At 38.9% G+C, this 13,917-nt stretch overlaps 1 protein-coding gene across 1 annotated transcript in view; it reads right to left on the reverse strand.

The window, feature by feature from the left end:
• Window positions 1-472: 472 nt before the first annotated feature.
• TNFSF11 (TNF superfamily member 11) overlaps window positions 473-13,917 on the reverse strand; it is a 40,179-nt gene continuing 26,734 nt past the window's right edge. The window contains exons 3-5 of the mRNA XM_037060680.1: window positions 9,139-9,184; window positions 8,960-9,058; window positions 473-1,837 (exon numbers count right to left, since the gene is read on the reverse strand). Of these exons, the coding sequence (XP_036916575.1) occupies window positions 1,419-1,837; window positions 8,960-9,058; window positions 9,139-9,184 (564 nt within the window). The 3' untranslated portion in view covers window positions 473-1,418. The remainder of the gene's footprint in view (window positions 1,838-8,959; window positions 9,059-9,138; window positions 9,185-13,917) is intronic.

Here is a 13,917-nt window from a genome sequence, read left to right on the forward strand (position 1 = left end):
TTGTGCAAAACACAATTTTTTCCTTATAAGTATTACATAAAATTTTCTTTTTTGAGTAAAAGAAGCCTCTATTTTCTATCTGGCTACATTATTGCATTCAAATCCCTCACAAAGGGATTTGTGAGGAATTTTTCAAATTCCAAGGTTCATTAATTTAATTGAATCTGTTCCTAATTTTAATTAAATCTGAATTTCTCTGTTAACTTTGGAAAGATAGAAGCCACATTACCATACTGGAGAGGAGAAGATCACAGAGCAAGAGAGATATTACAGAGAAGCACAAAATCACAAGACAGATTTTCTTATAAATTTATTTTTGTACCAAAAAATGTTTTAACATTCAAAGGCAATGTTTTTATTGTACAGTATAAAATAACTTCCACTAAATTTTAAAAAATGGGATTCTTTTGCTGATAAGTCACTGATAACTTTTCCATTTAAAATAAAAACAAAATTTATAATTTTCAGCACTTGTAGAAAAACCACCTGTTCAATAATTATATAAATACTGTGGACAGATTCCAGTCGCCCATTATGTATCTTTTTTGGCAATGACCGCTTTCTAAAGTCAATTAACTTCTAAATTTGAAAGGCACCTGGTGGCTAACATCCAGTTTATTATTCAAGACACCCATTTTAATTTTTTTGCACAGATTTGACAAGTCTGAAAAATCTATTAAGTTAAAAAGAATGGAGAAATATAATACAGTTGATATTAACAAACAGTATTATTTCCCTTAGCTGCAAGTTTCCCCTAGGGGATTTACAAAGTGCACCAGATAAATATGTCTGTACATTTAAAACATTAAATATGTCAACAGTAAGGCATTTTTAAATATCTTGAATCAAATACTATAGCACAAATATAATTTACAATACTTTGCACAGAAATCATTACATCTGAAATATAACTTTAGATATTATATAAAAATACATATATTCTCTCTCCTCACTAGAAAAAAAGTATTTATTTGCAGGTTCCAGCATGAAATTCAAAAGAACGTAACCCTTCAGATGGGCAACCATTTGCAATTAGGTAACAAACACGCTCTCTACTTCAGCTGCACAGTAGCCATAAATAAGGGCTAGATCCAGAGAATTAACCCCTCTCATGACCTAAATGCAGTTTTCCACAATTGCTTCAATCTGGTTGAATTCTAGGAATTCATTAGAAAATTAAAAAACCACTGTGTAAGAAAGCCCTTCAGACTGTAACACACCTTAAGTCCAACATCTTCCTTTGGCTGTAAATACACGTGTTCTCTACAGCATCAAAAGCTTAGACATAGTCCTCTTATACCATCTGGGCCATACCTCTTAGTAGTTTTACACACCTATGTACATCTTTCTTGGGTTGTTTAAAAGAATAGTTTCCATACATCCTAAAAAATACATGCTAATGCTCCACAATATCATGGTCAATCTAAATCTCGTACTTTAAAAGCCCCAAAGTACGTTGCATCTTGATCTGGATCCAGTAGTGAAGGGTTAGATACCTCAACGCTTACTTCCTCACCAGACCGCAACTTAAAAAACCCTCCAACATTTATAGAGTAAAAATGGAATTCAGAATTCCCTGACCAGTATTTGGTGCTTCCTCCTTTCATCAGGGTATGAGAACTTGGGATTTTGGTGCTGGTTTTAGTGACATATACCATCAGCTGAAGATACTCCGTATCAAGGTCTCCTGAAGTTTCATGATGTCGAAAGCAAATGTTGGCATACAGATAATAAAAGCCATCTTGGTTGACTATTAGTTTTCCATTGCTGAAAGTCATGTTGGAGATCTTGGCCCAACCTCGATCATGGTACCAGGACAACCTTACTTTGTGGGAACCTGAGGAGGGGAAAGACACATCACTTAAAATGCATCTCTTCAATGACAAAGGACATCCTCACAATCCTATGAGGTTGGAAAAGAAACATAGTATAACTGTCATTGTTCCAACAGGAGAATAACTTTTCACAATTTATTTTCTAAAAGGGGAGAAATACATTAACATGTACTTTGTGCTCTCTGGCAGGCGCTCATTTTTTCTGCCTTCAAGGAGCCTACAGGGTACACCAGAGATAAATATGGTATGTGTTCAGGTAGGAACTCAGTCATGAACCCTGATAAAAAAGGTGCAGCTAATTGCTATGGGAATTTGAAGGAAGGAGAGGTGGTCCCCTAGAGCAATCTTTGTTGAGTTGCTACTGAGCCTGAGAACTCGAGGAGAAATAGAACGCAGCCAACAGAAGCAGAAAGTCATTCAAGACTGAAGAAAGAAAACGAGCCAAAGGCATCTGAGAGGATGCAGAAAATAAGGAAAGGTAGAGAACTTTCATACTTCACAGACTCCACCTTCTCTTTCAATTCATGGAAACAGTATGTAGAAGGAGGTGAAAATCTAGGTCACAGTAACTTTGGTCAAAAAGGTCAAATTCCTAAAACTCTATTCTCATTGCTGATTTTCCCTTCCTCCAACAATCCAAATGCCTCCCAGGCTCACTCGACTGAAAAGATGCTCCCAGGAAAGTTCAAGAGAAAACATTCCTGCCATTGCACTCCCCAGCTTCACAACTTTACAGGATCCAAAGTGTCACAGAACCCTGCTGATGGACCACAATTCCTTTTTAGCCCCTTCCTACCCTAAAGTGTGGAGACAACCATCCTCATGCTGCAGTTCTGGAGCACTGAAAGTTTCTTCTAAAGAATCTTCTAAATCAGCAGTGTGTCCAATGCTTTTAACAACTTAGGTCTTTAGTGTATTGCGTTAGGTTAAAAGTTGTCAATACCCACCCTGGCTGGTGTAGCTCAGTGGATTGAGCACGGGCCTGCGAATCAAAGGATCGAGGTTCAATTCCCAATCGGGGCACATGCCTGGGCTGTAGGCCAGTTCCCTACAGGGGACACACTAGAGGCAACCATGCATTGATATTTCTCTCCCTCTCTCCTTCCCTTCTCCTCTAAAGATAAATAAATAAATAAATAAATAAATAAATAAATAAATAAATAATTTTTTTAAAAGTTGTCAATACCGGACTTCTGGCCAAGATGAAGGCATAGGTGGAAATACTGTACATCCTCGCACAACCACTTTTAAGGAAAACACAGATTTAGAAACAAAAACTCAACCAGAACAGACAGAAAATTGAACTGTACAGAAGTCCAACAGCAACGAACAATTCATCCAGACTGGTAAGAGGGGTGGAGTCCGCAGCCAGTGGAAAGGGGTCCCCACAGGAAAAGGCAGGGGTTGGCACCCTGGGGGCAGGGAGGAAACCAGCAAACCCAGTGAGGTGTGCAAGACAGTTGGCTGACCACGGACACATATTCGTGCACAGATAAACAAGGCAAAAAACAGGCAGTGAGACAAACTGTGCAACCCAGGTCCCCAACACCACGAAATAAAGCCTAAAAGCACCCATTGAAAACACTTGTGGGGGCTGAGGTGCCAGGAGAGACTCCCAGCCTCACAGGAGAGTTTGCTGGAGAGACTCACAGGGTCCTAGAACATACACAAGCCTACCCACCAGGGAACCAGCAACAGAAGTCCCCAATTTGCTTGGGGAAAGGGGCAGAGGGGACCAAAATCTGACAGACCATGGAACAAATGCCATTGCTCCCTCTCTGACCCTACCCCCACATACAGCATCACAACCCACAGACTGGGTTGCCCCACCCTGGTGAACAACTAAGGCTCCACCCCTCCTATGTAACAGGTGCAACCAGACTAAAAATGGCTCAATCAGAAGAACAAATCAAAGCCCCAGAGCCAATACTTTTAAGTAACGAAGAGATAGCCAACCCAGCAGATGCACAGTTCAAAACACTGGTGATCAGGATGCTCACAGAAATGGTTGATTTTAGTCACAAAATCAGAAGAACAAATGAAGGCTAAACTAAGTGAAATGAAGGAAAATGCACAGGGAACCAATAGTGATGGAAAGGAAACTGGGTCTCAAATCAATGGAGTAGACCAGAAGGAAGAAAGAAACAACCAAACAGAAAAGAATGAAAAAACAAAAATTCAAAAAAAAAATGAGGAGAGGCTTAGGAAACTCCAGGACATCTTTAAACGTTCCAACATCTGAATTATAGGGTACCAGAAGGGGAAGAGGAAGAGCAACAAGTGGAAAACTTATTTGAACAAATAATAAAGGAGAACTTCCCCAATGTGGCAAAGGAAATAGACTTCCAGGAAGTCCAGGAAGCTCAGACAGTCCCAAAGAAGGTGGACCCAAAGAGGAATTCACCAAGGCACATCATAATTACACTAGCCAAGATTAAAATGAAGGAGAGAGTCCTAGAAGCAGCAAGAGAAAAAGAGATAGTAACCTACAAAGGAGTTCCCATCAGACTGTCAGCTGATTTCTCAAAAGAGACCTACAGGCAAGAAGGAGCTGGAAAGAAGTATTCCAAGTCATGAAAGACAAGGACCTACATCCAAGATTGCTCTATCCAGCAAAGCTTTCATTTAGAATGGAAGAGCAGATACAGTGTTTCACAGATAAGGTCAAGTTAAAGGAGTTCATCATCACCAAGCCCTTATTATATGAAATGTTAAAGGGACTTATCTAAGAAAAAGAAGATAAAAAATATAAATAGTAAAAGGACAGCAAACTCACAATTACTAACAACCACACCTAAAATAAAAACAAACTAAGGAAACAACTAGAACAGGAACAGAACCACAGAAATGAAGATCACATGGAAGGCTAGTAACAGGAGAGTGGGAGGAAGAGCAGGGTGGAGAAGGTACAGAGAATAAGTAGCATAGATGGTTGGAAGAAAAATAGGGGGAGGGCAAGAGTAGTGTGGGAAATGTAGAAGCTAAAGAACTTATGACACATGGACATGAACTAAGGAGGGGGAATGTGGGGGAAGGAGGTGTGTGGGGTGAAGGGTGAAGGGGAATGAAGTGGGGGAATGGGACAAGTGTAATGGCATAATCAATAAAATATATTTTTGAAAAAGCTGTCAATACCTCTATACCCAATTAATCAATCATTTGTGTTTATGGGGACACATATTATTCAGCAAGGTATCAACTAGTGGAGTGAAAGTTGTTATGCTGTGGAAAGTCCAAAAACACATTTATCTTCCAAAAGATCTTATAAATACATATGCTAAACTAAGGTTGGCATCTGTTAAGATTTCACAAGGCAAAACAGAGCTGAGCAGTCTAAGACTGGGGTTGGGATAGACCCTCAAGCCAAGGCAGCTAAAGAGAAGTTCATTGCTGCCTGCCACCCACAAAGAAACAAATAAGCCCATGATGGGTCTTGGGCTTAAAGTAGATTCCACAGATTCATCAGAGCTGGCAACCCTCTGGTTACAGTGGGATTTGGGGAGATCCTTGCAGAATCAATGACCCATACTGGCTATCTTCCCAGACTAGTCCAAATCCCGGAGAGCCTTGAACACCTGCAGCTTTCTCTAGAGAGCCACAAAAAGGAGAATGCTCCACTGTTTCTGGAGGACCACTAGGCAGCCTGGAATATGGTCTGGAGACCTCAAAACCAGGCTGTTCCAAGAACCAACCAGGTGGTTGGGTAAATGAAAAAAAAATGCACAGAGGCCAAGCTACAGTGGGGCAACCCATGTTTAATCCTGTGAAGTGAAGGCCTGCAAGACAATAGATTTACTAAAATCCACATCTCATTTATGGAAGGGTGCCAGAATGAGCCTGAGAAGACTTTACAGGCTCTGCTGCCTCCAGGAACCACAACAATATGTGTCCTTTTTTACTGGAGGTCCTACCTCAGGTCATCCCAGATTCAAACATCCCAAATGTAAATGCCATCCCATAGTCCCAAGTGAGTCAAGGTGAGACTACAAAACTATTCATCACATCCTCATAAATACCAGTAAAGTAATTTTGCCAGACTGATAAATAACTAGACAATCCCTTGGCAAAGCTAACAAGATTAAAGATGTTTTCCACCTCAAATTATCATGTTTCCTTCCTTCTCACCCTTCTCCTGAATTTAATTCTTATACAATCAATTATTTGCCTTATAGTTTATCTCCTATGATAGCTGTTAGAGAGCAGCATAATGGCAAAGGTGAAGTCTACCCTCTCAGTGGGATAAGTCCCCTAATGTTAAACCAAGGGCTCAGAGATATGGCCTGGGAAAGGAAGAAAGGAACATGAACTGGAGAGGAAAGAAGAAGAGACCCTTGACTACACACCACCCCTACTGTTAGCTAAAGTCAGGTGGAAGGAGTGTCATTTCCTATGAAACACATCTCTGTTTTTATCCACTCACTTATCCATTCACTGATCAATTTAGTTGATCAGCCATTTAATAAATAATGTTGTGCTTTCTATGTGCATTCCCTTTGCCCATAATTGAGAATTCTATCAAGCAGTATACCCTCAAGGCACTAACCACCAGTAGCAGAGAAAACTAAAACTGGGCATATACAATGAAAAATATAACATTTTGGTTTCTGCATGTCACATAGCCCATGGTGAAGTTCAGTTGAAGCAAGTTCAGTGAAAGCTCCAGAAATTAATGGCAATCAGGAAAGGTCAGCCCAGGGAAGAAACAAAGGAACCAGAGGACACGGAGGACTTGGATCAAACTTAGGTGGGCTGAGAAAAGAGACAGTATTGTCAGTGAGGCAAACTGTTCTAGTGAAGGATGGAATACACACAGTGCACAGAGGTGAAACGATGACTCCTGAACAGACAACAGTGGGAGACAAACTGGAAGATGATGCTGCAGTCATGCTGAAGGGCCTCTCAGCAAATTTGGGTTTCCATCATTAATGAGGCATGCTGATGACCTCTCATCCCAGTTCCCCAGTCCTATGGTCATGGCTGTTAGGTTGGAGAAGAGGCATCTACAAATTTTTAGCCTGAGGATCCCCCCCCCCAAGGAAAGCCACATATTCTGACCTCACAAAACACTTTTCAATGCATTTTATTTAAAAAACTTTGCCAATGCACAAGCTAACAGTCAATAGAAGAAAGATTCTGATTTTTCTTATGTGTAATTAAGTATTAAGCAGAGGCCCAAAGTGAACATGCAAAATTAAAGCCATCTTCCTCTGAAATATCTAGTACCGGCCAAAACTGGGAGATAAAGATAAATTGGACCCAAGGGGCTGTTGCTTCAGCCAGAGCAAATTCTACTTTCTTAAAGAGAAGATACACTGCCATATTTCACTCAGTCTCAAACTCAGTAATCATTGGAAAATAACCAGAAATTTTGTCTTGTTTTTTGGCAATGATTTGATACTAGGTGCCTGGAGAGAGAGCTATGAAAGTAAAACATGCTTGTTATTGCCAAACAGTCTTTGGCACACAGTTTAATGCAATATTTATCAAGTGCCCTTTAAAATGAACTAAGGAGATAGATGCAGAATACATTCATCACACACACAGCTGACACATCTGTATAAATTTGATTGCTTTTGCTAACATGCAAAATAGTTCTACACTCAGAAAATTAGTGCAGCTCCACCATAAGGCACATACAGGCACACACAGAGGAAATTTGTTTATGAAGCAAGTATCTGAAACAAGAGTGAATAGTTTAGGAAAATCTTCTGAAAACTAAAGAGTTGGTTTCTCACTTTCTATGTCTGCAGTCAGAAAAAATCACATCATAGCTTGTGTTATAGATAGTGGTTTCAAAATTGTTTACTAAAACCTAGATTTTTAACTCCAAGAAATATCTGCCTTAAATAATTTTAGAACAAAACAGAATATGTATAATTATTTAATTAAACTCAAATAATAATAACAAATTGTGCTCCCTGGGCACTTACTAAATGTCAGCTTCCACATAGGAATGTTACTGCATTACCTCATTAAATCTTCCTAGCTACCATGAGGTAGATGCTATCATTATCCCAGTGAAGAAACTGAGGTACAAATGATTCCAATAATTTGCACAAAGGCACATAGCCAGTAAATAGCACAGTGGGGCCACAAACCAGGCAGTCAGACTTAGACTCCCTGCCTAATGAAACTACATCAATCCACTTTTCACAGAAAAAAGAGGAACATAAGAGCTTGAAATTGATTTCCCTCTGACAAATCCAATTGGCCACAAAGTACTTAGACAATAACCTATAACATGAAAAGCATAAACTTGGGAATCAACTAGAGTGGAATTTAACTTCTAATCCTGCTACCACTGTGACCTTGAGCAGGTAAACTATGTGGACCTGTTTCCCTGTCTGCAAAATCTGAATGATAATCAAATACCTTGCAGGGTTGTAGCAAGGAGTAGTGATAATAAATGCAGAATAAAATGCCTGATACACATAGTGTATGTTGAATAAATGGCATAATAATAATAATAATAGCAATAATGTTCAATTGTTACTCTATCATAATGTTCTTTATAATCTTTTTGATGCCCCAATATCCCAAAAGTAAGCAGTGAGGATTACATGAGGAAATGGCTGCGACATTCAGGTACATGATGGCACAGAGCTCTGGGCTTCCTCATTTCCAAAACATCATCAGATCTCTGTTCACTAAAAGAGGAGTATGTTTCATTTTCTAGAGAAATACTGCCCCTTAAATATCACTCTGTCGAGCCCATACCTGGAACTCTGCAGGAGACGGTTGAGTATATGATGACTACTTGGATGACTTCATGCACATCCCCGGTCATCAGTGGGGATGTGTCACCTTCAGCTTGGGTAAATATAGATGAGTGTAACAAGGGATTGTTCTTCCCAGCTACACAATCTCAATTGGAAATCATTTAAAACAAACACACTCTGATGATCTGAAAATGATACAGTGGTGGTGTCCATTCTGGCATGATTGAGAATCACTGTTTCCACAATGTGGATCACCCACTGAAGATTAAATGACCTTTTTTTCCGATCTAGAAGTTAAGTGTTCTTAAAAATTTGGTAACAGACTAATAATAGCTCTGAGTAATCAAGTGGAGTTGATAAATGACTCTTGAAATATTTTTTAAGCTGGAGACAAATGCAACTTACCTAATGGGATGTCAGTGGCATTAATAGTAAGATGAGCATAAGGTTGGGTATCAGGCTTGCTCCTCCTGGCCAGATCTAACCATGAACCTTCCACTGTAGCTGGATATGAGAGAAACCATGTTAGCCCCAAGAGTAGTGATCTTATGAGATTTCAAATATTCATACAGAGCCATACTTACATTTTTCTGCTCGGATGTGTTGAGATCTAACAATATGCTGTAATTCCTAAAATAAAAAGAAAAAAATCTATTTACACAAAATAGACTGTTGGACATACCATAAATAATCCTCTTTCCTTTAAAATGTGCTGGAAGCATAATCATAGGGAGTAAAAGTCGTTGATATTCCAGATAGCTATTTGGTATCTGGAAGTTCACCTCAAACAATTATGTTGATGTGCTTAAAAAGTAGACTGTCTAACAAAATACTATCAAAGTACTTCAGACAATAAGAGGGGAAAAAGACAAGGTAAATTATGAAACATAGAATAATTGAACATAATTAAAAATGTGTAGCAGGTACACAAACAGAGATAAAGTTATTTAGGAAAATGACAATTACCACAGAACACAGGACACTCTTATATCTTTACAGAGGCTCTTTTTATGTATATTTAATTAGTAAATGTGTGTTATAACACTACAGGAAAGAGAGAGGTGCCTAGCTCCCAGTGGTTAGCTTTTATTTTAAAAAGCCATACTTTGTTTAAAGTACTACATGGAAGTCAAAGAGCTTTTAGAGTACCAATAATTAACTTAAATTATTGCTGCAAACAGGGGTATAGAAGCATGAGTCAGAAAAAGAAAGAGCACAGGCACGTAAAGAGAGTAGGCATTTGCGTATCTTAATTGAACCCTGCAAATGGAGGATCCAAGATGTGAGTGTATGCTCACGTGAATCATATCCAGCACCCACTTCTGATCAAAACTCTCAGCAATGTGGAAAAAGAGGGAACAAACCTAACCATAGCAAAGGCCATATATGACAGACCCACTGCCAACATTATACTCAATGAGCAAGAACTACAAGCGTTCCCCTTAAGATCAGGAACAAGTCAGGGACATCCACTTTCACCTCTCTTACTCAACATGCTACTGGAAGTCCTAGCCACAGTAATCAGACAAGAAGAAACAAAAGGCATCAAAAATTAGAAAGAAGAAATAAAACTGTCTTTATTTGCAGATGACATGGTACTGTACATACAGAACCCCAACAATTCCATGAAGAAACTACTAGAACTGATATATGAGTTCAGCAAAGCAGCAGGATACAAAATTAATGTCCAGAATCAGCTGCACTTTATATGCCAGTAACAAACTAACAGAAAGGAAAATTAAGAAATAAATCCATTCACAATTCCTTCCAAAAGAATAAAATACTTAGCAATAAACCTAACCAAGGATATAAAAGATCTGTACATGGAAAATTATAAGACACTGAAGAAAAAAATTGAAGAAGACATAAATAAAGGGAAGCACATGCTTTGTGCATGGCTAGGAACAATCAATACCACTGAAATGCCAATACTACCCAAAGAAACCTATAAATTCAGCACAATTCTTGTCAAGATTCCAGTGACATACTTCACATAACTAGAACAAATATTTCAAAGTGTAAATAGAACCACATAAGGTCCTGCATAGCAACAGCAATCCTGAGAAAGATGAACAAAGTTGGAGGAATCACACTACCTAATATCAAACTATACTATAAGGCCATAGTAATCAAAACAGCCTGGTAGTGGCACAAAAACAGACACATAGATCAATGGAACAGAATAGAGAGCCCAGAAACAAACCCACAGCTGTATAGCCAATTAATATTCAACAGAGGAAGCAAGCACATACAATGGGCTAAAGACAGTTTATTCAGTAAATGGTGCTGGGAAAATTGAGCAGATACATGTAGAAAAATGAAACTAGACCACATTCTTACACCACATGCAAAAATAAATTCAAAAAGGATCAAAGACTTAAGTATTAGACCTGAAACCATAAAAATCTTAGAAGAAAACCTAGGCAGTAAAATCTTCACCATTGCTCATAGCAATTTTTTATTGGACATATCTCCCCAGTCAAGGGAAACAAAATAAAAGATAAACAAATGAGACTACATCAAACCAAAAGTTCTTGCATGGCAAAGGAAAACATCAACAAAATAAACCCAGAGAATGGGAGAACACATTCACTGATACATCTGATAAGGGGTTAGCATCCAAAACTTAGAAAGTACTTACAAAACTCAACACCAAAAATACAAACAACCCAGTTAAAAAATGGGAAAAGGATCTGAATAGACACTTCTCCAAAGAGGACACACAGATGGCCAATAGACATATTAAAAGATGTTCAATGTCACTAATCATAGGAGGAATGCAAATTAAGACCACAATGAAATACCATCTCACACCTGTCAGAACTGCTGTCATCAATAAATCAACAAATAACATGTGCTGGTAAGGATATGGATTAAAGGGAACCCTTTTGCACCATTGCTGGGAATGCAGACTGGTACAGCCACTGTGGAAAGCTGTGTGGTGATACCTCAAAAAATTAAAACTAGATCTGCCTTTTGACCCAGTGATCTCACTTCTGGGAATATATCTGAAGGACCTGAAACATTCATTTGGAAGAACATAAGCACCCTATGTTCATGCAGCATTATTTACAATATCCAAGATGTGGAAACAGCCCAAGTGTCCATCAGTAGATGACTGGATAAAAGAACCATGGGACATTTATAGGATGGAATTCTACTTGGCCATACAAAAAAAGAAAATTTTACCCTTTGCAACAGTATGGGTGGACCTGGAGAACATATACTAAGTGAAATAAGCCAATCAGAGAAAGACAAATACTATATGATTTCACTCATATGTGAAATCTAATGAACAAACTGAACTAACAAGCAAAACCAAGACAGACCCATAGATGGAGAGCAGATGACAGCTAGTAGTGGGGATGGGGATGGTTAGAAGGTGGAGGGATGGAGCAAGAGAGGAAAAAGGACTCATGGACATGGACAACAGTGTGGTGATTGTTAGGGGAAAGGGAAGTATAAGGGGACTAAATAGTAATGGAAAAAAGTACAATAAAAATTATTTTTAAAAAAATAGCAAAATAAAGAAGAAAGAAACCTTTTTTATTGGCTATGAGGAATAAAGTAAATTGGAAGTAATGGCAAGCTTTTATCACTTGTATTTTCCTACCACTGAATCCAGAGAAGGATACCATAAAAATAAAGATATTTTGCCTTCTTAAAAAAAAGATCTTAGCTACCATTAAATAGGTGGAGTGAACAAAACTTTGGGCTTTGACCTTGGTTCAAATCCCTGCTCAGCCATCTATTTATGTTGAGGATGTTAATGGCAACTCTATCATATGGTGATTATGAAGATTCAAGGAGAAGATTCATGTAGGCACTTAGCAGTGTCTGTTAATTCATATTTCTAAACATTAGATTTGCTCTGGAGAGACTCTTAAGTTCTATCATTGGGATGACCGCACATGCTAACTAACCATCCCTCCTCCATGATGTTTTAAAAAAATAGACCCTATAGTTTAAGTTCTTTGAGTGTCTGGAAGTAATTGCTTTGAAGAAGATGGTAGATAGATAGACACAGACAGTCAGACAGAGATGCAATGACGCAACTCCAAATGTTAACAATTAGGAGGGTTCTAGAAATGAGACAGCACTGACTCTTTGCTCTACCTCTAGGAGCCCCACGATAAATGAGAATCTATGGCATTTGTAAAGACCCTTGGAGGAGACAGCACAGCTGTCTTTATTTACCTATTCCAAGTCCTAAGGAAATGACAATCTGACTGACTTTTACCAAGAAACCTTACAGGCTCATCCAGGCCCACCTCCTGCCCTTGCTTTGACCCATGGCACTGCACTGCACCACTCTTGAGCACCATTTACAGGAAAGTCTAGGCAAATGCCGCCCCCTTTGAGTTGTGTAAGGCACTGGCCCTTACCAGGCATTGTTCTTCTCCCCACACCAGCCCACTATCTTTCTGTCTTTTCCTGCTGACCTCCTATCTCCTAAGTCTCGCTCATAAACTTTGGATTTCCAATGGTATCCAAATTCTGGAATTTCCTGGTTTGGTCTCTCCTGCATTTACAACAGAGATTTTATATATGCTCAATGTAGCTCTATAAATTTTATGTATTTATGTAAAATATAAACATATATATACATGCACACATACATTTCCTCATACATTTATAAGGGATATATATAGTATATTTATTAATATATTTATAATATAATATATCTTTATGTATTTATATGTGCAATATATGTTTACCTGATTATTATCTCTTAAAAAGTTGGAATAGGAACATTCATGAGAGAGTAATTCAGAGATTTCCAGCCGCTCCTTTTCCCTCCAGCTTGGCTCTGCCATATCATCAGAGGGAAGGAGGAGAGGAAAAGGGAGCAAAGTCAAGTATGGCGTGTGCCTACAAATTCCTGCTTCATGCTTTGATACTGAGAAAAACATACTTATTATTGAGAAAAACAAAGAAAGAAGCTTTGTGCTAGCTCAGTGGTTTTCAGATTTCAGCATTCTTCACAGTCTCTCAGAGGGCATGTTGAAACAGTTTCTGATCCAGTAGGTCTGAGGTGAAGCCTGAGAATTTGCATTTCTAATAGGTGAGCTGGTGCTGCAGACCTGGGGCCCCAATCTGGGGTGTGAGAGCAGCAATCCCTCTCACACCCCAGAAGACATCAGAGATGGGCAACTCTGAGACTTTCTTGAAACATGAGACCTAGGCCAATGAAGCACAGGCTCAAGTCACTGATGGAGCGAGGGCAGGGAAAGTTCTTCCCCTCCCTCCCAGAAGTGGAAGTCTCTTGCCCACTAAATCAGCAGTTCTTAGGTCAGAACTGTCACAGAACCTTTCTGTTACAGGAAAATCCAATAACCAGCACCATTCAGAAGCACTTTCAA

This window comes from Sturnira hondurensis, unplaced genomic scaffold (genome assembly GCF_014824575.4).
Source record: "Sturnira hondurensis isolate 20B ecotype Veracruz unplaced genomic scaffold, ASM1482457v3 Scaffold0001074, whole genome shotgun sequence".
Lineage (NCBI taxonomy): Eukaryota > Metazoa > Chordata > Mammalia > Chiroptera > Phyllostomidae > Sturnira > Sturnira hondurensis.